The sequence below is a fragment of the Podarcis muralis genome, chromosome 1 (genome assembly GCF_964188315.1).
Source record: "Podarcis muralis chromosome 1, rPodMur119.hap1.1, whole genome shotgun sequence".
Taxonomy (NCBI): Eukaryota; Metazoa; Chordata; class Lepidosauria; order Squamata; family Lacertidae; genus Podarcis; species Podarcis muralis.
Genome location: NC_135655.1, coordinates 117,571,172 through 117,597,685, shown reverse-complemented (window position 1 = coordinate 117,597,685; position 26,514 = coordinate 117,571,172). Strand labels below are relative to the sequence as shown.

Here is a 26,514-nt window from a genome sequence, read left to right as displayed (position 1 = left end):
TCTTCCTCCAACTCTCAAACACCTTTTTTGGGAAAATTTTGTGTGATTCATAATAGAGATAATCAACATCATTTCATTTTTTTTAAAAAAAAGCCTTCTAAGAGTGGGTAGCTTGAAAAGAATTAGTCTTCACATAACATTGATTATGACCCTTTCAATTTGGTCACGTGTTTCTCATTAAAAACATATTTTAAGTTTATTTATATAATTGTCATTCCATAAGCTTTTCAGCAGCATTTTAAGAAGTGTAACATTAAGAAAAAGGAAGCTTGATTCCTTCTTGTCCCCAAGTGTTTCTCAAGGAGGGCGCAGGCAGACATGAATGCCTGACAGGAATCCAGTTATGTAATTGCTGGCAGAGAGTACAATAAAAGCTGGTTACTAAGAGAACACTTTTGTGCTGTGTTCTCTGCATGTGAATGGATCACTGCAGGGGAAACAATGTGTTTGAGGGAAATATTTGCCCTGCACTCATGTGGGATCACTTTTAGGCAGGGCTAGGCAACCTAAGGCCCGGGGGCCGGATGCGACCCAATTACCTTCTCAATCTTGCCCGCGGGCGGTCTGGGAATCAGCTAGTTTTTACATGAGTAGAATGTGTCCTTTTATTTAAAAGGCATCTCTGGGTTATTTGTGGGGCAAAGGAATTTGTTAATCCCTCCCCCCCAAAAAATATAGTTTGGCCACCACATCGTCTGAGGGACGGTGGACCGGCCCACAGCTGAAAAAGGTTGCTGACCCCTGCTTTTAGGCATTTGAGGGTTCAGATGAAAGTCATGCTTAAATCAGAGAGAGATAAAAAATTCAGACAGGCTTTTGTGAGGTCTGAATATTCTGTCAGGGGAAAACTGTCCAGTAAAGCTCTGGAGCCATATGGAGGAGAATGTTTGGAAGCACATCCAAAATGAATTTATTTGCATTAGACTAAGTCAGGGGCAGCCAACTTCCAAGAGTCTGCAATCTACTCACATTGTTAAAAAACTGGCAGTGATGTACCCATTGTCAGAGTTGTTGAGCTTTTTCTCTCTCTCTCTCTCTCACTGTGAGAGTGACATCTCACAGCAGAGGACTTGTGTCCTTGCTGCAATGATGAAGACTAAACCCTTTGGAAGTGAGTGACTTTCAACTGCTGTAGAACGAGACACGCAATTTCAGTGGCCACCTCCTACATATCTGTGGAAGGCATTTTTGCCACATCAAGTATGTCTTGTTCATTTAGAGCAATTCTTGAAGTTGTCTTGGGTGTTAGTGTCTGTTTTTACACCGGACGTGAATGTTTTGCTGAGAAGCAAAGGTGAGAAACCTTTGACATCTGACAAAATGGACTGCTTAAAAGATTTCCAATAACCGTTAAGCAAATATTTTTCGTACAGTAAGTGCAGGCGATTTTACTCGAGGCAGTAAATTAGAAAAATGAAAAAGGTGTGCAAATAAACACTTGTCTCATTAATATTCCACAGTGAATTAACCTGTGATCTGTGTTTCCTCTTCTGTCCACTAATACGAAATTCGTGTCCCAGCTTCTTTGCTGGTAGCTTTTTAGAAGTTCAGCAAGCGCTGCAAATCGCCCGAAGAGTGGAAAATTCCCTTGTCACGTGGATGGCCTTATCAGCAGCAGCCAGATGGAGCTCAGAGCCCAAACATTATCAATGTTAAATTGCTTTTTCCTGGAGTAGGGAGGATTAAAGCGTTCCTTCAAAAATGGGTGACATAAGCCACTGCAAACTTAGGGATATTAATATTTCGAAACGTTACTATTTTAGTAATGTGCTAATATATTTTAACAAACATTCTGCAAAGAAAGTCATCTTCTGACTGATGCAGCTGGAATCTTTGCAAAATATTTTGCTTTGAATGAAATACTTCCAGCTTCCCTGCGTTCTTCTGATTAGCCGTACTCAGTGTAATGCCGCAGTTTAGTGGCTAACACAGCCCACCTAAGGGGGTCTGTTAAAGTGACAAAACCTCTTCCCTCTCTCCTCCCTCTTACTCCTTCTCACTGTGCGAAGGAAATAGCAATTGATTGAGCTGTTGGCTAGAAATTTAAAGCACTGAGAGAAATCAGGTTTCTGCTCAGCTTCCTGAATAGCTCTGGAGAATCTAGGCAGCTTAAAATCAGGTGGCTCTGGAGAGACTTTGTCAAATACTGTCTTGCCCATTTTTCATGGGGAGGGTTCTGTGCGTATTTGAGGCTGAGACTTCTCCTAGTAATGCAATAGCTGGTGGGTGGCGTCACAAATATATATTTACAGAAATACGTTTGCAGTAGTCACACCCATACTCCGTGGTAAGCTACTTTTGAAAGTTGCATAAATGACAATATTTAAGAGTTATTGTTGGATTATGCACTGGGGTGTATAGGTCGAGAGACCCTCTTTCTACCAAATCTTCTGGTTGCAAAATATTAAAAAGGGGGGGGGGGAATAGAATAGATGCACCAGCCTTGATCAAAGTGAAGGGAAACGTACAGGGGCAGTTTCATTTCTTTAAAACCTCTAGATAATTTACATATAACCTACTGTATTCTTTTTATTCAGGACCAACTTGGAACTTGAACTGGTTCACCGGGGAGGCAATCTGTGCCTAGGAGGTGCAAGCACAGCTGGGAAGAGATCGTGTTTACGTATGTATAAAGTTGTCTCAATTTAATTTAGATTGATTTAAATATTTATTTTTTATTTATTAAATTCATCCAAAGATCGCAGGGCAGTTCACAACATAAACATACAAAATGAGAACACAAAATACGTAGTAAAACAAACCAATAACCCCCCTCCCACAAACACATTTAAAAGGCCATAAGAGTGTTAATCCGCTGAATGCCTGGTTGGAGAGAAATGTTTTGGCCTGGTGTCTAAATATATGTAATGAAGGCGCCAGCTGAGTTTCTCTGGGGAGCGCATTCCATATTATCTTCTAAGGGTCTGGTTCAGTTCATATGGGGATATGAACCGATATGCCCTAAAGATCCATGATGTCAACTCAAACTAGACTGATGTGTGTGGCAATGTTTCTAACGTTACAGCGGACTGCGTATTAGACAGCTTCATTGTTTAATTCATGTGGTTTATTTGGTACAGTCGTACCTTGGTTTTCGAACAGCTTAGTTCTCGAATGTTTTGGCTCCCAAACACTGCAAGCCCAGAAGTGACTATTTTTGGAAGCCGAACGTCCGGCGGGGCTTCCGCGGCTTCCGATTGGCAGCAGGAGCTTCCTGCAGCCAATCAGAAGCCACACTTTGGTTTCCAAACGTTTTGGAAGTCGAACGGACTTCCAGAACGGATTCCGTTCGACTTCCAAGGTATGACGGTATTTCGGTTTGGTAGTACAACTTAGGGCTGTATAGATTGACCGTTTTTATGAAGTGGATAACTTTCTAAGGACACATGTAAACACAAGGACCTCCCTTTCTGCCATCTAGTAGGATGTAGACCTTTCCTCACTTTGTACTTGCACTGTCCACCTATAGAGGCTATTAGATTACAAAAAGTGTGGGAGGTCCTTGGATTGCTGAGAATGGCCAGAGGACTTTATATCATGCATTGTATGTGTGGGGCTTAGCTGCATGCTTGTGAGGATTCCCACCATGTGTGGAAGGGAGAAGGTAATAATAATAATAATAATAATAATAATAATAATAATAATAATAATTATTATTTCTATCCTGCCCTCCCCAGTCGAAGCCATGCTCAGAGCGGCTAACAACAATAAAAGTAACACAGCATTCTAAAATCAATTCATTCTAAAATCAATTCAGAATCAAATTCATGGCAACCATTGGGCTAGAGTTCTATGAGGATTACTAAAGGGAAGGGGTCAGACTATGCCTTGGCCAAAGGCCTGGTGGAACAGCTCCATCTTGCAGGCCCTGTGGAATGATGTCAAGTCCCACAGGGCCCTAGTCTCTTTTTACAGAGCGTTCCACCAGATCAAGGCCACAGCCGAAAAAGCCCTGGCTCTGGTTGAGGTCAGCCTAACCTCCCTGTGGCCCAATGTATCCTCTATTAACAGAAATATCCAACCAGGAGCTAGAAGCATCAGCCTGTTTCAGTCAAAAAGCTGAGCTGTAAACAGGCTGCAAAGCAGGCAGCAGGGTTGAAAAGTTAGATGTTCCAGCTGGGTTAGAACTAGCAAGGCTGGCAGAAGAAGAAATATAACTTGGTGCCACTAACTACAGTACAAAGCAAAGTTGTCAGGGTGGGCTTCTTTGTCAGGGTGGTCCACTTCATATGTAATGCTAAACCATGGTTTGATATACTACATGTATGAACAAAAGTGAGCTTCAGGCTTGCACACCCATCCTCTTCCAGTACAGCTGCAAGGAGATTGGAAGCATCGACTTCCTGGACTTCATTGTTATATCTGAACTGGTGGTGGCGGTTCTGGTTAGTTCAAACTGTGGTTGCTGTAACAAGCCAGGATCATGAGCCACACTTTAAACTAACTAGAGTTTTGCCAGTTCTGATATAAGGATAAAGATTTGCAAATAAACTCTGGTTTTAAAAAGGAAATGGAAGTTTTCAATCTCTTTGCAGCTCTGCCAGTTATGATACCTTCCATTGTAGCTGCTTATCTCAACTATATATTTAAGTAATAGAATTGATCGGAAGCTTAATTTTGAATTTTTTTAATTTGCTTTCTCCCTGTTTAGATTCAAATCTGTGATACACTTATTGTATTGACTGGGATAGGGCCGTTTTGTTACACTCTCAACAACATGCTTCTGTTCAAGTACAGCCCAATGAAAATCCTTGCAGATCTTTACTCCCATAGATCTTTCAGTCATTTTCTTGAATTTTGCGTAATGAGGTCTCTCTCTCTCTCTCTCTCTCTCTCTCTCTCTCTCTCTCTCTCTCTCTCCCCCTTGTGATTGAGTACAGTGTTCTGCATGAGTCTTGTAACAATTGTAAAGTTTGTTGATTAGATATGGAATATGGTGTCCCAGGTGAGCTCTTACAGCTGCGAGTGTCAGTGAAAATGTGGGAGCAAATAGGTCAAGTGCTGTTTTAGAAGATTGCGCGGAGGGGGCAGCTGTACGCTGAGAAGTAAAATTAGGAATGATTAATGTAGCTGTTGGCTTAGACAGGGTGACAAGAACAGTGAACTAAATCTAGCTATTTAAATGGCTCCTTTTTAAGGCCTGGAACTTCAGGTGTGTTTTAGACATAGTACACAGCAAGCTGGTAGTCTAATACTACATAATCTGCTGATCTTTATTGGTTTCAGGAAAGCCAAAAAGAGTGACTGTAATCTCCATTATTGTCAGCTCTTATAGGAAAGCTTGTAATTGCTTTTTGAATTTTGCAAGTCTTCAAGCACAATCTTTTGCCCAATGTGGGGCACAAACCCACGACTCTGAAATTAAGAGTCTCATTGCCTTCCAACAGAGCTGTTTATAAATTTTCTATTAGTTTTGGGTGATAGCCAACATTTGTCATACTTGAAGCCTGTTGAATTCAATGGACATGAGTAACTGGTTTGCTCTGGGTATAACTTAGTTAGATAGAATCCTTTATATTTAAAAACAAATATGAACTATAGTTCTCCCTTAGATGCAAGATGTCCTTGGCTGGGTTTAAGTTTCCCCTAGTACTCAGAGGCCAGAATGCTGGTGTTTCAAAGAAAGTTATTGGCTGTTTCAGCTTCTGAAGCCTCAGCTTGTTCCTCCAGTGCTTAGTGTGGGCTTCTTTCCACTGAGCTATATAGTGCTAAACTATGCTTTAGCTTTATGTATGAATGCCGCCTCTGTGTCATGTGTGAATGCGCCATTAGGCTGGTGTCAGGGGTTCATTTATCCTTGAAAAGGAGTTTACATGTGATTTAGGCTTTACATACTTGGAACTTTGTGTGTAAGGGATCGGACTGTAAAAACAACAACCACAAATACAAAATTTGCAACCCAAGATGTAATCCTAGGCCAGGCTTCCTCAACCTCGGCCCTCCAGATGTTTTGAGACTACAGTCCCCATCATCCCTGACCACTGTTCCTGCTAGCTAGGGATCATGGGAGTTGTAGGCCAAAAACATCTGGAGGGCCGAGGTTGAGGAAGCCTGTCCTAGGCATTCTTACTAGAGACTAAAGCCCAATTGCTCTTAGTCAGACGAACTTTTGAGAAAACACGCTTTGGACTGTACTGTCAAGTGTTTCTGTTTCTGTATCTTGCTTTCCATTGACCCATAGTACGGCCCAGATTAAATTAAACCATAGTTTAAAATGAACTGGGGTTTGTGCTCATGCTTGTTCTTGATATGCATCTTGTGGGTTTTTTGTGGGGTGGGGAGGATTGACTGTGGCAGTAGAGTATTTTGGGGGTACTACTGTATTTTTTGTCCCATAGGACGCTCCGTCCCATAGGACGCACCTAGTTTTTTTGGGGGGAAATAAAGGGAAAATTTTTTTCCTTTATTTCCCCCCCAAAACCAGGTCGAGGAACAGCGGGATGGCGGCGCTGCGCCTCCCTGCTGTCCCCCGAGCTTGTGGGGCTGGCCGATGTCTGCCCGGCGCGAGGGGCGCTCTGCTTCAGGGCGTCCCGCCCGCTGGGCGGCAGGCTGCTATCCGCAGCGTGGGGAGCCCTGCGGGGAACTCCTGCAGGGCTCCCCACGCTGCGGATGTCTGTCCGGCGCGCGGGGTGCTCTGCTTCAGGGCGCCCCGCCCGCCGGGCGGCAGGCTGCTATCTGCAGCGTAGACATCCCTGTGGGACCTCCCGCAGGACTGCCTAGGCTGCGGATGTGTTCCCAAAGCGCCGGGCGCTCTGCTTTCAGGGCGCCCGACGCTCCGGGAAGCAGGCTGCTATCTGCAGCCTAGACAGCCCTGCGGGAACTCCCGCAGGGCTGCCTAGGCTGCAGATGTCTTCCTGAAGCCTGGAGAGCAAGAGGGGTCGGTGCGCACCGACCCCTCTCGCTCTCCAAGCTTCAGTGAAAGCCTGCATTCGCCCCATAGGACGCACCCAGATTTCCCCTTCATTTTTGGAGGGGGGAAAGTGCGTCCTATAGGGCGAAAAATACGGTAATTGTCCTTTGGTCAATATCGGACTACCATCTGCACAGCTATAGTGACTTTCTGCTCTGTATTGTGTATACAGTATATAATGCTGATATAAGTGAATGCTAAGCACCATAACATTAAAGTAAGCAAAAAAAAAAAAAAAAAAAAAATGTTTGCAGAGTAGAAAAAAACAGCTAGCCATCTCTTATTTGTGAAAACATAAATGTTTTGGGGTTTTTTTTTTGAAACTATGAACACTGTTAAAGGTCCAGTTCTCATCCTTTCCTTTGCTGCTGTGTTCCCATTAGGGGGCAATGTTAGTCTTTTTGTTTCTGTCCAGTGATAGAACAGCAGAACTAAATTCTAATCTAGAGAATCATTTTTGTTTTGCAACAATTATAGAATATATAAATTTTCTCTAGAAGCAAGGTAACTGTGTCTTCAGTTTAGCTAGCTTTTATGGTTGTTAGTCTTAGAGGGTGACCTGAATAAAGCTAATTTAATACTGAAATGATCTTAGCGTGAGTAAGATTGCATTTGCTAGGCCCAGAGAAGCAATCTTTCTTTCTTTTGTTATGCTGCCAGGGAACCAAAATGCACCTGTGCAAATTCTTCACTATCTAAAAGAGAAAAGCTACAATTTACAAGGATAATGTACAAGTAAAGGGAATTTTGCAGAAGCAGCACTGGAATAAATAGAGACTGTACGGGAATGGCGCTGTTTGGTTGGCATCCACATTGTGAGGTGCCAGGATTTAATATCTCTCTGACTGAACAGTGCAATATATGCACATATATTCAGAAGTAAGCCCCATTGAGTGCAATGGGAGCTGTACCCAGGTAAATGAATCTGGGACTGCTGTCTCCATGTTTAAATTGACAGTTATCTTTGGTGGAAGTAGCTCTACTTAACTAAGCTGAGAAAAGGCTTATTTGGACAACTTTGTTCTAGGTAGGAGTGGGAATGTCATCTGAAACCCTGGGGAGTCGAGCCATCAGTTTCACAGTACTGAGACAGAGGGACAGTGATCTGACATAGGCAGTTCCCTGTGTTCCTGTGATTTGGTGTTACATGCACAAGTCTCAGGCCCTCCCTACTTCCTCACCTTCTACACACAATTTTTACCTTACACCTGAATTTTCAGCAAACCAAAGCTTGCCTTTCCATCCATACCAAGGAAACTACGGTTTGTTCAAACCTTGGTTTTCCCACATGCAATGCTTTTATCGTTGTGTGTGTGTAGGGATTTAATTTAGTGACTAATTAGGGGCACCTCTTCAAAATTGAGAACTTCACTCCATTTTATAACAGCTGCCTGCAGAAAACTCCCTCAACTCTTAAGCAGGGCTGGGCTTGTAGAGAGAGTTCCTGGATTGTCACTTATGTCATCAGACGCCAGAAATACATTATAAAAATTCAATAACAAATAATCCCCGATATAGAAATAGAGAGCTAAAGGTTAGCAGGCAATAGACTAATAAACATACTGACAAATGCAAAACAGCAAACAATTATGGAACCCAACCCAGGACATGTAGTTGTGAAGATGCCTGCTTGGTCTTACCTCTGTTCCTTTATACGCTAGGAATTGTCAATTGCACTCCTCCTAAAATGCATAAATTATGATGGTAGGCCTCCAGAAATTCAGTGGTCACCACAAATACATGGGGTGGCTAGGTCAAACCCCCTGCCCAGAGGGCATAGCGATTCTTTGGGGGAGGGGATGCTATGAAGCTGACGAAGTTCCTCTTTTCTTAGGTCCTGATGAGCTAACTTATCACCTGTCCTGTTTCATTCACCTGAAATAGGTGTATGTCCTGCCTAATGAAATGTATGGGTGCATCCTGGTACATGAAGTTGGGACAACAGCATAAGCTCTCAGGTGTCCAGTGATCTTTTTACTCCCTGAACAACTTTTAAAATAAGAGTATCTTGTCTCACTGCAGCTCTAAGTGGGCAACCTATGTTTGAGCAAACCGCTGTTTCCTTGATTTGGATGAAAATGCAAGCTGTGGTTTGCTAAGGCCCTGGATGAAGGTGCAGAAATTGCATCGCATGGAAGGAGAGGGAGAAAATAGTGTACAACCCGCAAGCTGAAGCCCTTTGGTCACGGCACGTACTGTCAAACCATGGTTTAGTGTACACAACACGTAAACCTTTGCTGAACTCCTTTCTGCTAGCTAGTGCTTTCTGTTTCCACAACAACAACATGAATGGTATAATATATATATATATAAACATAAACACTAGGGAAGGGAATGTTTTTACTGCAGCTTCAATACCATTTTTGCAACATAATTCAGTATTTTTTCCTCATAGACTTCAAAATAGACATATGTAGGATAATACTGTCAGTATAAATAAATAAAAATGCCAGTCTTTTGCCAGGAAACTTGTTTTGCCCTCATTCGCTGCATCTGATTCAGAAAACAGGTGACGGCAATCAGTTCCAATGTCATCTGCGCCTTCAATTATTTCCCAAACCCCAGGAACTAATTACAGCCCTCAAGCTCTGCTAAAATCAGCTGACATAAGCATGAGGCTGTTTTGGCCTCCCAAGTGCCTATGAATAATTGTCTATTTGTGGAAAATAAATTAATTCCTCTTGTGATTTATATTTAAATGTGGTATCTCCTGGTCTGTTCAGCTGGTAGCCAGGGATAGAAGAACAGAAATGAGAGATAGTAAATAAATGAAAGCGTGAGCAATAAAGGATTTATATTTTGCAAAGGAAATACATACGAAAACTTCTTTGGGCGTGGAAATGGTAGATTGACTATGAGCTGACTGTCAACTAAAATGATGGTATCGTGAAATAATCAAGAAAAACCAACTGCTCTTTGAAGGAATTAAAAATTGTGTAAAAATGTGTATTTTCCCATTATAGATTCAGTTTTGAAGAAGCATGCAAAAAGAAATTCAAAACATGGCAGGTGATCCCATAACACGGGGCAACTCTAATGATCATGCCTGCATTGTGGCAGCCTGGCTCGAATAGAAGAGAGCAATTATGAGTCGTAGATTTCCTCATCTGGATTAATTTTGCAAGGCTCTCCTCTCATCAGTCTGGTTCTGTAGATCTAGACAAGATCTAAGACTCGGCAGTCGTGTAATTTAGGAAATGTCTCTCTTTAAACTGGCTCATTTGGTTACAAATGATCCCCAAGGGGAAATAAACTGTTCTCTGCACCAAAATACAGCCACCTCTGTATGAGATACCAGATTAGCTATATATACACCAAGAAAAGTACTGTGTGTGACATTCTGTTGCATTTCTCGTACTTTATCATCGGTTGCATTTTTATTACTGTATTACTTTATTCAGTGTTGCTGTAAAGAGAGAGTGCTTAAGACTCCATCCGAAAGAGAACCCCACACTGAAAACTGATAATAGAATTTGCCTCTTGAATGGATATAGAAATGGTGATTTGCTGTGTAATGGCAGCGCTCTAGGGAAGGCGTAGCCCTAGCCCTTATTAAGCCACTGAATCTCACCTGCAGAAACCTTTGGGAAGCTGCTGAACACCATGGTTCAGCCTCATTTCCTTTTCTTGCATGGATGTGACTCGAGCAATTGCAATGTAAAACTTTTGATTTATTATATTTGTATCCTGCCCCTTTCTCCAAAGTGCTCGGGGTGGCTTACGTAGCAGCGCTTGTCCCATTTTTATCTTTGCAGCATCCTGTGAGGGACATTAAGTTTAAGAGATGGTGACTTGTCTGAGGTCGTCCAGTAAATTGCGTAGCTCATGTAGGATATGAATTCGGGTCTTCCCGTTCTAAATCCACCACACTATCTATTACATGGCTCTTGGTGCATGCTAAAGCCAGCTAGAGCGGATTGGGTTGTCAAATATTAACAGCTGGTAATGAGTTAGGGGGCTACAGTAATCTAGAAAATGAAACAATCGGTTGCAAAGGACTATGAAATATTTTAATTTCATTCAACCAAATAATTAACTCATTAGTTGTTTCCCTTTATCCATTCAGATCAGCTGTTTCATGTGTTGGCTATGCACATGCGACTCTACAGCATTGATTCTGCTTACAACCCATGGAAGAAACTAACCCAATTGATGCAGAATGACGAGAGTCTGCAGTAAGTACAGTTCTATAGACCAATTTCTCTGTAACGTTTTAACCTTGTGAGGCACCAAGTGGAGCAGTGTATCTCTGCTGAACATACCGTTTTAAGGGACTGAATTTGCTGCAGTGTTAGAAACAGAGAGCTCACATCACCTACCCTATCCAAAAACCTTTTATACCCAAACAATTATTCCATCCATTTTTTTCAACTAGTAAAGATTTGGAGACCATATTCATTTTTTAAGCCACGCATTTATTCATGTTTACTTTCTCTTCTCTTTTAAAACTACATTGTGCAGCAAAATCCTATGCATTTTGCTCAGAAGGAAAGTCCCTTTATGCTCAATGGGGGTTCAGTGTGTGTGTGTGTGTGTGTGTGTGTGTGTGTGTGTGAGAGAGAGAGAGAGAGAGAGAGAGAGAGGGAGGGAGAGAAAAACATGCAAACACACACATCGGGTAACTAATTTGTCAGTATCTTGGAATATAATACAGTTGATAGTTATAGATTGTTTATGCCTGCAGCATGGTGCAGTTTGATTCTCTTTTCAATCATTTTGCTTTATCACTATCAGACTTTACATTAGGTTGCTTTTTCTTAACTACTTCTGTAGCAGTGTTTTGGGAAGCCACACTTATCTGCCTTCCTCATATGCGTTGAAGGGATTAGCAGGGTGGTTCATTTCCATATTCCAAACAGACTTTATAAAAGACAGTTTTCAGTGTCACGGTGAACAAGTTGCTTAGGCTTTTAATAAATGACAGAGCAATTTTTAAGAGCTTAATGTGCTCTGGTGCTTGACGTAAACTAAAGGAGCTTATCTCTTGGCATTTTATATCATTTCACGTCTTCCGTTCTAGCAAAATGAATATATTTAGTCAGATGTTTCACTTGCTCCTGCAAGCCTTCCCTGTTTTTGCAATGTTGCCAGGTATCATATAAACCATATAAATTTAAAGGTTTGATTGTGCAAACATTATTATTTGACCTGCATCCTATAAAACAAAATTATTGCTATCACTTTATTCCACTTGAAAATTGAGCATTCATTTTAAAAGTTATTCTTATTTGTATAAAAAAAAAGACTCAATATACTTGTTGTATGTTTGTTAATGTATTGAAATGCATCAGGAAAGGTCCTAAATTTTCCAAAAGCAAAGTAAGATTGCAACAATTAAATACAGCATCTTGGGGATGTTTTATTAATTCACTAAAATAATTGGGCAGAACATTTTATAATAATTGACCTGTACATTACACCATTGCATCTCTGGTTCTGTATTGGATAGACAGACATGTTCTCTTCAGGTGATCTTGCATGTAAAAGTTACGCAAGGGTGAGCTGCATTCTCCATTGCTCTCGCTATCTCCCTCCACGAGCTTGAAGGTGAAATTTCAATGGGTATCAATGGTTTTAAAGCATAGACTTCTGCTTCCACAAATATAAAGGTAAAGGGACCCCTAACCTTAGGTCCAGTTGCGAACGACTCTGGGGTTGCGGCGCTCATCTCGCTTTAATGGCTGAGGGAGCCAGCGTACAGCTAAGCCACTTCTGGCAACTCAGAACAGTGAACGAAATGCCGTTTACCTTCCTGCCGGAACGGTACCTATTTATCTACTTGCACTTTGACATGGCTTTCGAACTGCTAGGTTGGCAGGAGCAGGGACCGAGCAACGGAAGCTCACCCCGTTGTGGGGATTCGAACTGCCGACCTTCCGATCAGGAAGCCCTAGGCTCTGTGGTTTAGACCACAGTGCCACCCGCATCCCTTTCCACCAATATAGTGTGTCCTTATATGTTTACAGTCTATAACAGTATCGCTTCCAGAAACTTGCATAAATTCCTAAGGAAATGGGGTTATTGTGCCTAATATAATTATTTCTATAATTTCCAGGATTTGCAGTGAGGAACAGCCAGAAGTCCCAGTACTTTATAGAGATGCCTCGTCCCTTTTGCTCATCCAGATTTTAACAATGCCACAGCCATTGCGCAAAGGTATGTTTCGGGGAGGGGGGGGAATGCATAAATAATAAGTCTCGGTGTGTTTCCCTTGTCAGTGGCTTTTAAAGCAGCAGAGCAAATAAACCTTGTCTGCTGTGTGTGCTCAAATAATGACTTTGCCTTATCTCTAGAAGTTGGCATCAAACAGAAATTTTTGTGGTGGTTTGACGGGCTTATCTGTGACTCCTGTCTTCTCACCTTTATCAGACAACAGTACAGTAAAACCAGGAGGCCTGAGAATGACTATTAAGTTCCTTGAGATGGGGGGAGGAAAGAGGTTGGGTCCTTTCGTTTGACCTTCATTCGTTTACTGCAGTGGGGCTGCTTAATATTTCACATTGAACTGCGAATGCCTAAGGGTGAAAGAGAATAATTCGTTTCAATTTAACTGCTCAAATTGTGGCAATTGTGTCACACCCGACAAAGATAATTGCTATAATACAGTATCTGTAATGGTCGCTGCATATATAAATCCGAGCATAAGTTACCGGAATCCCAAGATACTTTTGAAGCAGAAATGATTTATCACTGCTTATTTTGTCAGGTTTTTAAAACCATTCATTTTACTATTTGAAAATACTAACCCAATTCTTCCCCCCCTCCCCCGGTAGTGATACAGGTACATTTTGATAAAAGTGTTACTATGGGCATTACAGAATAGAATTCCTCTCTTTAACAGTTTTATAATTTGTTGACATGGTATTGGCTTCATCTGTGATATTTTTTATATCAGGGATGTTCCATATACAGGTATAATCTGCCATGAAAGCAGCCTTTTCATATATAGCTGCACCTTTGTAAATAAAATTCCCAAGAAAGCATTTGTTTGGGCCTTCTAACAGAACTGTGTCTTAAATCGGAAGAGAATCATAGGTTGTCTTTAGCTGCTTAAAGAATTTATTGGCAAGGTACAGACAGAAAGAATCTTTCTTTCTTTAATGTGTGCCTAATAGCACATTTTATATGTGGCAGCAAAGCCAATTTTAACTATTACAAGTACAACATAGGTTTGTTGCTAGCCCTGGAAGACACATCTGATTGATATTTCTTGGGTGGTTTTATATCCTTCCCTTTTGGGGGGGGGGGGATGTAGTCTGTCAGGTGGTTATTTGAACAAAGCTCCTTTTTGTTTAAAAATACCTACATGGTATTCTCTGAGAAAATTAGCATTTAATAAGCAGTGTCCTAATAGCATCTTCTGTCCTTCAAGCAAGGCCAGGGGAATTCTATTAACTAACTTATTAACTGTTGAATGGCCTTAGCTATCTTTTTTCAATCCGGCATTGATTAAAGCAAAGTAAATGCCATTACACCATTCAGGCTGTTCATTCTGAAAGGAAAATTTGATCCGAATCCACCTCAAAAGAGAAAACACAAATTAAGCCTTTGATTGTAGGAAAACATCATGTTAGAGGTCAGTGCAGTCAATAGTTTTATACATGGAGGGCTCAAAGATTTCTTTGTTGTATACGCCTTTTGTGTGACCTAAAGGATTAAGCGCAGTGTTGAAGATATTTAGTTGGCTGAATTTTGTTCAGAATATTAAGATGGGGGAAATGGGTGCATGTTTAAAATGTAAAAAAAGAGATTTTTGTGTGGTGATACTGGTTAAACTTGATAATGATATTTGTGGCCCATTGAACTGCCATGTTCCCAAGGCTAACTTCTAAATTAATTATGGTTAACCTGGAGTCAGCATGATGTCTGCTTTGGACCTGTGTAGAAGAGAAAGCCACTGCCTTTTCGGCATGTACCACCACCAGGGACGTCATTTTAAAGAACATAGAAGTTGCCACGTGGCTCTATTCAGCATTTAGTAAGACCAGTAAGGCTTTACTTGGGAGTTCAGCTGTGCATCCCAGGGGTAAGAAATATTTTTGACACGTTCGAAAGGATTTGTAGGAGAATGAGACATTTTAGAAGACGGGATCTTTGAGAGGGGATGAAGAAACGTGTGTGTGCTGAGCTTAAGAGAGGGTGGCTGTGATTCATTAATTGTGTGCAGCCTGGAGATCAGACTAATTTATTGATGGCTAACATTAAAGTGTAAAGTACAGGAATAAGCACATCAAGTGGCCAGTCAGTCATAATTGTATGCAGTCACCCAACTGTTACAAATAAAAGCACCTGTTCTCTGAATGTGGTTCTGCGTGCAGATGTGGCAGCGTTAAGCAGTTGGGTAATACCTGAAGTTCTGATCCATGTTCGTCCATTGTGTTTACTTTCCATTGCAGAAACTTAAACGTACAGGTTCCTTGAGTTGTTCTGAAGTTGCTGGCTTTCATTCTTTTTTTCTCTCTTTGGGGGAGCAAATAAAGCTTTAGTGGAATATTGGCAGTCAATTTCCAGATTAACTGTGAAATAGCCATTCTTTTACCTATTTTGCTTACTAGACAAGCTTCTTTCCCGAAGCTGTAGCCTTTCTGCAGATGACATTTAATGTGGCATTTAATGGCAGGCAGGCAGGGTATGCTGAGTTGTAAAAAGTGGCTTTAGCTGAAAGTGAAAGCCTTCAGAGCATTGGTAAAGTTTGTGGAGTTCCTGAGGGATATATTGCAAAAGACATTTCTCTACAAGGTTGTTTGTAGAGCTGTATCTCTGCAGTAAATGCTAGCCCCAAATTATTATTCTTGTTTCCTATTGCATTTTACTTGCATTCCTATTGCATGTACTATCAACACTCCTGATAAGGAAAATAAAACCCTTGTTCAATTTATTTTAAATATTGTTGCATTAATCTCTGTTTGCGCACATTGTTAAGTGCTCCAGTTAAAGCTGATAACTGGTTTACAGTGGAAGGCCTTGTTTTCGTTTTCTTTCTTTAAACATGACCTCCTGATTTTGATAGTAGTTTTGAGACCTGTTAAATTGTCCAGTGCAGAAGCTAACATTTCTGAAAATGTACATATTCATTTAAATCCCATCTTATTCAGTTTGCTCAAAGTGGCTCACAGTCCGAAACCTAACAAAATCCATAAAAACAAAGCAATAAAACCACACATAAAAATAAATAAAATGAACCATTACAGCTGCAATAAAACACTGATTCAGACCAGCAGGGATAAATTTAATACTTGCATCTTTTAGGTTTTAATGTAATGGTGTATGTTTAGCTCCTTACAAAATATAACTTGATGCGTTTCAAGTTTTGGATGGCTCCTTTGGGGGGGAAAATACAAATTTGTAGAGTGTAGAATTGCTGTATACAAAATTGAGATCTAATTTAGAATGCTGGACTGACCTTGTCTGTTTTCGTACTTTCGTAGAACACTTTACCTGTATCATAAAGGTGCTCTTCACATTGTTGTATATACAAGCTCTTGTTGCACTTTCGGTTAAATGCAGTGCTGAAGACAGGATGACGTGGATGAACTCAGGAGCTCTGAAAAAGGTGCGTTGGTTTATGAAAAGCTAAGTAGACTGCTAATGATGCAACTCTATATCCAGCTGAGCACATTTAAGCCCTGTTAGTCTCTTTGGAATACAGCTCTGTGCAACCTTTATATTGCATTTTCTCCCAAGTGTTCAGATTTTTTACATCTCGATTGAAAGACAGTGTCAGTCTACCAGGACGAAGAGCTCCTCACCATCCCAGACCTGCTTTGGTGGTGATGAGTTTTTGAAATGTTTTCCAGCAAAGCATATTAAGTATCAGGTTTCCTCTGCCTGAGATAGCTAACCAGGTATTTTGAGAACAGGTTTGCCTCTGCCTGACCTCACCACCACGACAAACACGCAGAACACTGTGGAGACCAATCTTAGCAAGTTATTGAACCAACAGTGGTGCTTTATGATGATTTACAAAGCATAACCAATACAAAGTTGAGCCTTTTGGCCTTTCCCCTCTCCTAGGTTTGTTTTGTTTTTTTACAAAGCCTTGATTATCCAGGTAGAACATAGAGGATTATGGATTAGACAGTTTGCCCTCATTTGGGTCATTTTAACTTGAAGAGAGCAGAAGTTAACTCCATTTTGGAACTTTCTTCGGAGGCCTCTACAATGGGTCTTTGGAGAGTGGGGCAAATCTGTTTCTCAACATCTGGATGCTCACAGGTTTCAGAAGAGAGAATTCTTTCTAATCTGTCCCAAGTCAAAAGGTTGTCTGTCTAAACCATAAATCTATATAGAGACTATGTGTATCCTTGAGTCTTCAGCTTCTTTTTTGATTGGGGATCTGACCCTCAAAATAACATTTCTGGTTGGGGATTCCATCCGCCCATATAGGAACTCAGAATTTGATACCCTTTGAGTCAACATGGAACTGTCAACAATGGTCAACAAGAAACAGTGTTTAGAATTTTCCCTTCCTTTATTCCTATGGTCTTTTCAAAGATCTGAAGGGATTGTTCTTCTCTCCTTTTGTTCCAATCCTTCTCACCCTAATGAGAAGAAATGGCACAATCGGGATGCATGAAAAGCTCTTTGCATCTGCATCATCAGAACTCTATGCTTGCCTGATTTTGGCATCACCAAGAATTAGGGCATTGGGCTGTGATATGTAGCCTTCAGCACTAATCTACTGCCACAACTTCTATGACTACTACATCATGTACTATTATTACTGCAGGTTTTACATTACAGAAGCTGTCAGAATGTCATGAAACCCAAGTCACTTCTGTGTCATGTCCACAGTTTGTTTCTCTAAATGAGATAGACATCTCTGTTGTTATATACTAGATACAGTAAAATTGACGTCGATACAACTACAGCCACTGTGTTCTTTCACAGTCAATTTGATAAATAATAGCCTGCTATTATTTACCTTGGATAACATCCAATCTATTGTATTATTCTAAAATCTTGTCAAATGCATTATTACTACTATTACTAAAAATAATCTTTATTGAGTTTTTGATCTGTTAAAGAGCATTCTCAAGGAAAGCCTTACCTTACAGAAAAATGGAATAAAGATATGTAAAACAACTTTCACTGTAACCTAAAGGAAAACTGTGTTAAGATGGAAATGGGGTGGCATTGGCCAGTGTTGGTTTTGTGATGGAAAGATCCTGGAGTATGGTAACTAAGGCAATTAAACAAACTTTTTGCAAATGGGTATGCTAAATAACCCAGTTAGGAATTTTAGGGATAGGAATTTATTTTATGCCTTTCTGAAAGATATGCACTATCTGAAAAGGTAGGGTTATAGCAAATTAGAAGTTTCTGGTTTGGCTTTAAATGTTTATAACAGCAATATATTAAGGAAGTATAGTTTTCTAAATCATTTGCTAAGCTGCTTTAGTATATTCCCTTGTAATGTTTTATAATTCCCTTTTTCATACTGTTCTATATTCATTTTTAATAATAAGAAACAACAACAATAACAGAATATCAACAACAACAACAGAATATGGAAACCCATATTGACATGGGATTTCGTATGTGTATTTGAATTATTGTTGGATTGGGGTGACAGCATTTGCTTATTTTTCTAATTGTCTAATAAATTTCTTCTTAATCACAGAGTATGTCAAATGCAAAAAAGTCTTGGGAAGTATTGCTGAGTCACGTGATCAGTGAACTCTATAACGGGAAGATCTATGAGCAAGAGGAAACTGAAGACCTAGCCATGGTACGGTTTATATATTTCTTAGCCATAGCTCAGTTTGACAGTTACTAAATACATGAGGGTGCAATCAGCATTAGTTTGCAAACCATTCATAGCACCAGTAAGTTTGCAAACTATCAATAGAATTACCAGAGAGCACTGTTGATTCTTCATGAGTTAAATCAATTAGGATTTTCTTCTTCTTTTTCAAAACTCTAATTTAGGACAGCACAAGTGCTTGGTGCCCACACTCCATAGAGACTTATTTGCAGCAGTTCTGTCTGCCTTTCCTCAGGATTACCAGCCTTCTTCAGCACCATCTCTTTGGAGCAGAGCTACCTAGCTGTCAGGTACTATGAAAAACTGGTTCATTTAATCTGTTCTTATACCTTTGACGTCACTCTAACAAAGCATCCTGCGTTATCTAGGAAATGCGCTTGTATAGAGAAAATACTGCCGATATTTCCAAGATGCAAGATTAAACTTGATTGTGTGTGCATGTGCGTGTGTGTGTAGGTATGTATATGTGTATGTGTATGTATCATAACAGCACAGCATGAATTTGCATCATGAAGTTCAGGCATGTCCAAAGTCCGTTTCAGAGGCCTAATGCAGTCCACCGGTCGGTTTATTCATTCAATCCTCAACAATCCTAAAAATCCTTATACAGTGGTACCTCGGGTTACATACACTTCAGGTTACAGACTCCGCTAACCCAGAAATAGTGCTTCAGGTTAAGAACTTTGCTTCAGGATGAGAACAGAAATCGTGCTCTGGCAGCAGCAGGAGGCCCCATTAGCTAAAGTGGTGCTTCAGGTTAAGAACAGTTTCAGGTTAAGTACGGACCTCCGGAACGAATTAAGTACTTAACCCGAGGTACCACTGTAGAAGCTAAATCCTAAAAAAAAAAGGCCAACAACTTTGCTTGGTCCTCACGGCCCTTCACTTCATCAAATCTGGCCCTCTTTGAAAAAAGTTTGGACACCACTGATGAAGTTGAATTTATGCGCTCAAGCTGACAGCATTGTTCTTTGGGCTTCCTTTTTTCCCCCTTTTTGAATATCTGACGCATCTGGCTCTTCTTCCTTTTATGTTTAACAGGAAGACGAAGAATTCACCGTGCTTGCTAACTGCCTGGGTTTATTACCGCCATCTTTCCAGTCGTCAGAGTTCTCCAGTGCCTCTTGTCTTGACTGGCCTGTGCCGGCCTTTGACATAATATCCCAATGGTGCTCAGAATTGGTTTCATTTGCAGGCAAGCATCCAACCCAAGTAAAGGTAGGTGAAATAAATAAAAATTGCTGCAGCTTAATACGGCACTCTGCTTTCACTTTCAAATTTAACCCTATTTAAAAATCATTTTTAGAAATTTTTTGTTACAAAGTAGCAGCACAGCAGCTTCCTTTTTAGCAAATTTTTGATCAGACTGTACTGCCAAATTGTTCTCTAGAAGCTAATAAACTTTATAGATGGTTTAAATAAATCATTTTAATTGAATTGGAAATGGTCACCATAAGCAAAAAGAATAACTTATCATAAACATTTTCTGGAAAGAAATATAAGGGCATTATTACAGATGGAGCTACAGAAAACTGAAAGAGTGATTTCAGAAACTGAAAGGTTTGCAGAGATAATATCGTAATCTCTCTGATTTATTATAATTCTGAGAATTGGTGTGTTTGCCCGTCAGTTTCTCCTAAGGTTTTGCTTATCTGGGAACTTTTTGGAAAACTAAGATTTATGAAATTTAACTATTGTACTTCTGGAGAAACATTTTCACATTTCCCCATTATCTCTTCCAGATTTTACTTATACAAGAAGCTAAATGGGACTTGCCACGTCTCCTACAACTGCCTGAAAATTATAATACCATTTTCCAATACTATCACAGAAAAAGTTGTTCAGTCTGTTCCAAAGTTCCTAAAGACCCCGCCGTTTGTCTAGTCTGTGGCACTTTTGTGTGTTTGAAAGGACTTTGCTGCAAGCAACAGAGCTACTGTGAATGTGTCTTGGTAAGAAACTAGGAATAAACATTATTCCCAAAAGCGATTTGGAAAGGAAGCACGCCTAAAAATGCTTCCACTTGTTTTTTTGTGATCCTGGGATCTCTTGCAGATGACCTAGAGTGAGCATGGAATGACTTGCAAGGTTTCCCCATTCACATTAGTGGTTGTGTCCTATAGATTACCAGTATATAAGAGAGGAGTTTTTTCTGTGTGTGACTGTGCAGAACTGCCCTACCCACTGAGATGTATGAAGCACCCCTGGTCATGCAGAAACTCTGAGTGGAGACGACTGTGAACCTAGGAGAAAGCTATGGGAGGAATGAAATGTTGCACTATGTCGGTTGTTCCAACAAGAGAAGCACAGCTTGCCAGATGGAATTATCCCCCATTTGTCCCCCTGTTTTGAGGGTTCTCCCAATCCCTCCAGAGCCAATTTTAAGGGACTCGGAGGGGAAGAAAGGGTGGAAACTCCCATTGCACAAGCGGAAGGAAGTCCATGTGTGAGCTTCTTCTGATAATAATAATAATAATAATAATAATAATAATAATAATAATAATAATTTATATCCCGCCCTCCCCAGCCAAAGCCGGGCTCAGAGCTGCTAACAACAGTAAAAGTAGCACAATTTACATAAAATCACAATCAATTAATTGAAATACATTCTAAAATCAATTCAGAATCAAATTAACGGCAACCATTGGGCTAGAGTTCTTTGAGGAACTCTCACTTGGCCAAAGGCCTGGTGGAACAGCTCTGTCTTGCAGGCCCCGCGGAAAGATGTCAAGTCCCACAGGGCCCTTGTCTCTTGTGACAGAGTGTTCCACCAGATCAGGGCCACGGCCGAAAAAGCCCTGGCTCTGGTCGAGGCCAGCCTAACCTCCCTGTGGCCCGGGACCTCCAAGGTGTTTTTGTTTGAAGACTGTAAGGTCCTCCATGGGACATACCAGGAGAGGCGGTCCCGTAGGTAGGAGGGTCCTAGGCCATATAGGGCTTTAAAGGTCAAAACCAGCACCTTAAACCTGATCCTGTACTCCGCCAGGAGCCAGTGCAGCTGGTATAGCACCAGATGAATGTGATCCTGCGGCGAGGACCCCATAAGGAGTCTCAGCGCAGCATTCTGCACCTGCTGGAGTTTCTGGGTCAGTTTCAAGGGCAGCCCCACGTAGAGTAGTTACAATAATCAAGTCTGGAGGTGGATCACAGTGGCTAGGTCAGGGCGAGAGAGGTAAGGATTCATTAGGTGAACCCCAGCCTTTATAATCCTTTGAGCTCATTTGTGTTATATGGTGGACCTGCTATTTACGTACCACTCTGGATACATAAGTTTCGGGTTACGAACACGGCAAACCTGGAAGTGTATGCTTCCGAGTTTCGCCATGCGCAGAAGTGCTCTGTGTGCTGTGCGCAGAAGCGGCGCCTCTGCCTACAGACTTTTCGGGTTGTGAACGGACCCCTGGAATGAATTTAATTCATATCTGGAGGGTCCACTGTATTTTGATGCAGATCATTACATTTGTTATAAAGCCACTGACAAAGAACTCTTCCCTCTTTCCCAAAACAAAACCTCAGCACTCGCAAAATTGCGGTGCTGGAACAGGCATATTCCTCTTGATCAATGCATCCGTCATCATCATCATTCGTGGTCATCGCTTTTGCCTTTGGGGTTCCGTTTACCTGGATGCACATGGTGAAGAAGACAGAGATCTCAGGTAAGCTTTTTAAAATACGGGATAATTTGCACTGTTTTTAACATAGGGCTGCCCCCTTTTTGAACTGTTTTGTTCTCGTAACCAAGGTGTTTGGCAAATCGGGGGAATAATTTCACGTAATAATATCACACCTCCCCTTCATAAGCTCCCAGGCCAAATCACCAAGCTTTTTAAAAAAACGGGGGGTTAAATAGGCTTTGGGGGGTTAATATGAGGGCACCTGCTAAGAAGAAAACTCACACGTGGATGGTGCTGCATGCCCCTTTGTCTGAAAAAGGAGGATTTAAGCTATTCTCAGTGTCAACCTAACTGTAGCTGCTTGAGGCAGCATACCGTATTGGCCTGAATATAAGCCACACTCTTCCCCCCCCCAAAAAAAATTCTGACCACGAAAAGCTAAACTGCGGTTTAAATTCACGACCTTACAAAAACTGGCTTTTGCAATATCGCTGCTGAAACAGACATATGGTAAAATGGAACGAGTGTGAGTGCCTGTGGAATTTTAAGGGAGTGGCTTTCCCCCCCCTCTCCTCCCCCCCCCCCCAAATTTTAAAGGTTTGGCTTATATTCGGGTGCGGCTTATATTCGGGCCAATACGGTAACTTAAGGGTGTCCGAAGGGGCAGCAATCAGGGTCCCTTGCAGCGTCCCAAAGACTGGTTGGGGGCATCTCCTGCATCACATAACGCAGGTGCTTAAGGTAGCAAATGACATTGGGCTCCCGCTGTTCAACCGATTATTGATCTTAATTTTTATTTTATTCTTTCCTGCAGGCGTGGCAAACCTCTCTATATATGTAAAGAAAGATACAAAGTCCTTGAGCAGCAGTGGGTTTCGCACACCTTTGACCACATCAACAAAAGATGGGGGCCGCATTATAATGGTTTGTAGGTCACTAACCACCCCGCTGTAACATCACCCTTATTATCAGCGCTACCAGCATGAGCTTTAAGTGAATGGAAGTTCAGTCACTTCCCTGGGGAAGGTGTGAATCGGCACCTTTGTACGAAGCCCTGCGTTATCCAGGTCCTGGTAATAAGACATGCAGTAATTAAAAACACAAAGCAATTAGTCCTCCTAATCCGAGTACGGAATCTAAATTCATTTGATAGTTGTTGCTGTATAATCCACTAATAAACAAGCACAAATAGTACTTTAAAAATGCCACTAAATGGCGGGTGAGCGTTTTGTTTTGCCCCGGGTTGGGGTTGTGTATGCTGAGGCACTGTATATGTGTAGTACACACCTGCTAAACATACTGCTCTCCCCCCCTTTACCCTTCTTTGTGTTGCTTTAAGATTTTGATTGATAATGTATTTGTAAGTATACAAGAGCTGTAACACTTCTGATTTGTGAAATTGTATAGAAATTGGTCTAAAGGATTTTTAGAGAATATTTCACTTACTGCCGCGAAGCTATGGAAAGAAGCTTCAGGCAATACTGAAAACCTTACTCATTCTCAGGAATTTCATAGATATACTCCAGAGAGATTAGTGAAATTAGCTGTAAAATAGTTAGCTTGCTGCTCTTAACGTAATACAGTACATATACAGTATTCTGTCTCTGCCATTTCAGTTAGCTTTATTTACTGGTAACTACTAACGCATCCATTTTATGGTCTGTGTACATACGACTTTTGTAAGATGCCCCCAAATGGTAGATCACAATCCCAGCCGAGCATATCAGGGCTGTCTCGTTCCCACCTAGCCGTAGGTTTCAGTAAGAGGAGGGCAAAAGTCCTGCTGAGTTCTCTGCAAATGAAGCGTAATTTGAGGACTTTCCAATGAGTTTCATGAAGCATCTTTGTATTATATTCACAGAGCAAGCACTGCCCTTTCTGCTTGACTTCCCTTAATAGGGGAATATGGTAGGGGAGTTAAATTGTCAGGTGGCAGTGGTTAAAAAGGATTGCACCTCCTCTGAATGGGGGTTGGGGCATATGTACAACTATCCTCCAGTCTGCATGGAGCAGTCAAGGCTGTACACAGAGAACCCTTTTTAAAAAGCGGAAATCCATGAGAATCCAATTGCTTACCATGGAAGGGGAGAGGGAATCAAGGAGCAGCCTGAATCGAGCCCTCCTCTCAAGGAAACAGCTGATCATCATACTGGATCACAGAGGAGAATCCCATGTGCGGCTGTCCTTCAAGCTGGAGATATATATATTTATATGTGTTTCCACTCATAGTGGACCGTAGGACACTTATATTTATTTAGATGGCTTTGAAATCCACAAGAACGGGCATCATTGCGGAATGATGGGTGGGGAACACACCACATACCACACTTAACCAGGCAGGGGAAAAACAGATTGATACGATCTTGCTGCCAAAACCTTTTTCGTCTTTTTCACAGAATAGTCAAACAGCTGTTGGACTCTTTCTAACACTTCTGTTGGTCATTTCTGACACTTGCATCCTTTGACTTAACATAGTTTTTTTCTGTAAAGTGAAGTTTATATATGTAAACTACCATTAAAAAAAAAAAAGTTGTAGCCATATAACCATGTATTCAGTTGAAAGCTGCTCTCTTTTCAAACGTCTGATAGGAAATCAGCTGCTGAAATTCGGATAGGAAATAATAAGGAAGTGGGGATGTTCACAAGATGAACCTTATAGGCCACAAAGTTTTTACAAAACCTTAAGAAAAACACATCGCAATGGTTTGCTGTTTTATTTATATAAATTTATCCGTGTGAATATTTATATATAAGCACACGCAAACATATTTGGGTTCTACCTAGGAGCCTGCATTTCATTCACCAACTGAAATATGGTCTTTTCCAAAACATTGCTACATTTTTAATATTGTATCGTATATTCTGCCTATAATATTTTTGCATTGCTCATTTATGAGTACCCAGCCATTTTGTAAGCACAGCGGACAGGCAGAAAAGCTGCTGACATTTCCCAGCATAACGCGATTACAGGAGTCTTGGATTTGCTCTGTGTGGTTTGAAACTTCACAAGAGATGATGTCAAAGGAAACAAGAGCCTCCAGAAACTGAATGAGATGTGCTATTTAAAATGGAATGTTTTATGACTGTGTATATGAGTGTGAAGTAAAATTATTAGCCTTAACCTTAAAATCTTCGGATTTCATGGCGTTCATTTTTATACTGGTGAATTAGTCACCGGTCAGTTTTTAAGAAAAAGAAAAGGCACTTGTTTGGAAATCCTACTTGAAATATACCTGCATGCTGCTGAACTAGAACTTTGATTACTCCTATAACTTTTTGAAAACCTGCTTTGTTAAGCTTACTTTGAAAAATAACAGGTCCAACTAGAATGGGTGTGTGTGTGTGTGCGCGCGCTGCTGTTGCTGCTATTCCTCCGACGTACTGGTGTGGTATCTTGTATGAACGATCATTTTAAGTACAGTACATTACTGTGGAAACAGAATCAGTCTTTGACACATCAAAATGCAAAACTAAAAATGCCGTAATCAACATTGTAAAATATGTTAATAAAAAGTCTACTGTCATTATGTGTGTATGGGCTCCTTTTGTTGTATTATATTATGATATTATGTTTACATGAAAAAGCACCAAACATGTGTTTTGCATTCAGTTAAGGCAGGGGGATGCGGGTGGCGCTGTGGGTTAAACCACAGAGCCTAGCACTTGCTGATCAGAAGGTCAGCAGTTCGAATCCCCGCGACAGTGTGAGCTTCCGTTGCTCAGTCCCTGCTCCTGCCAGCCTAGCAGTTCGAAAGCACGTCAAAGTGCAAGTAGATAAATAGGCACCTCTCTGGTGGGAAGGTAAACGGTGTTTCCGTGCTCTGCTCTGGTTCGCCAGAAGCGGCTTAGTCATGCTGGCCACATGACCTGGAAGCTGTACGCCGGCTCCCTCGGCCAATAAAGCGAGATGAGCGCCGCAACCCCAGAGTCGGTCACGACTGGACCTAATGGTCAGGGGTCCCTTTACCTTTACGGCAGGAGGAGGACAACTTTTTCAGCCTTGAGGGCTGCATTCCTTTCTAGGCAGCCTGTCAGGGGACCATGCGTGTCAGAAGCGAGCCCACAGTAAATCACACAAGAGTGGGTGAGGTTGACTCCTTATTCGAAAAACAGGATCGGCAAAGGAGTGACAGGTCTAAGAAGCACAGCAACACTCTTCAGTAGGTCTTGCCCCATGAGGCAGTTGTGGAGGCTAAAGGCCTTCTTCCCACAGCTGCCTAACT

At 41.2% G+C, this 26,514-nt stretch overlaps 1 protein-coding gene across 1 annotated transcript in view; it reads left to right on the top strand.

Moving 5' to 3' along the window:
- Positions 1 to 25,815, top strand: part of UBR3 (ubiquitin protein ligase E3 component n-recognin 3) — a 93,057-nt gene extending 67,242 nt beyond the window's left edge. The window contains exons 30-39 of the mRNA XM_028750120.2: positions 2,538 to 2,623; positions 10,977 to 11,085; positions 12,966 to 13,066; positions 16,339 to 16,463; positions 18,534 to 18,641; positions 18,842 to 18,967; positions 19,719 to 19,895; positions 20,420 to 20,629; positions 22,194 to 22,333; positions 23,106 to 25,815. Of these exons, the coding sequence (XP_028605953.2) occupies positions 2,538 to 2,623; positions 10,977 to 11,085; positions 12,966 to 13,066; positions 16,339 to 16,463; positions 18,534 to 18,641; positions 18,842 to 18,967; positions 19,719 to 19,895; positions 20,420 to 20,629; positions 22,194 to 22,333; positions 23,106 to 23,223 (1,300 nt within the window). The 3' untranslated portion in view covers positions 23,224 to 25,815. The remainder of the gene's footprint in view (positions 1 to 2,537; positions 2,624 to 10,976; positions 11,086 to 12,965; positions 13,067 to 16,338; positions 16,464 to 18,533; positions 18,642 to 18,841; positions 18,968 to 19,718; positions 19,896 to 20,419; positions 20,630 to 22,193; positions 22,334 to 23,105) is intronic.
- Positions 25,816 to 26,514: the final 699 nt, after the last annotated feature.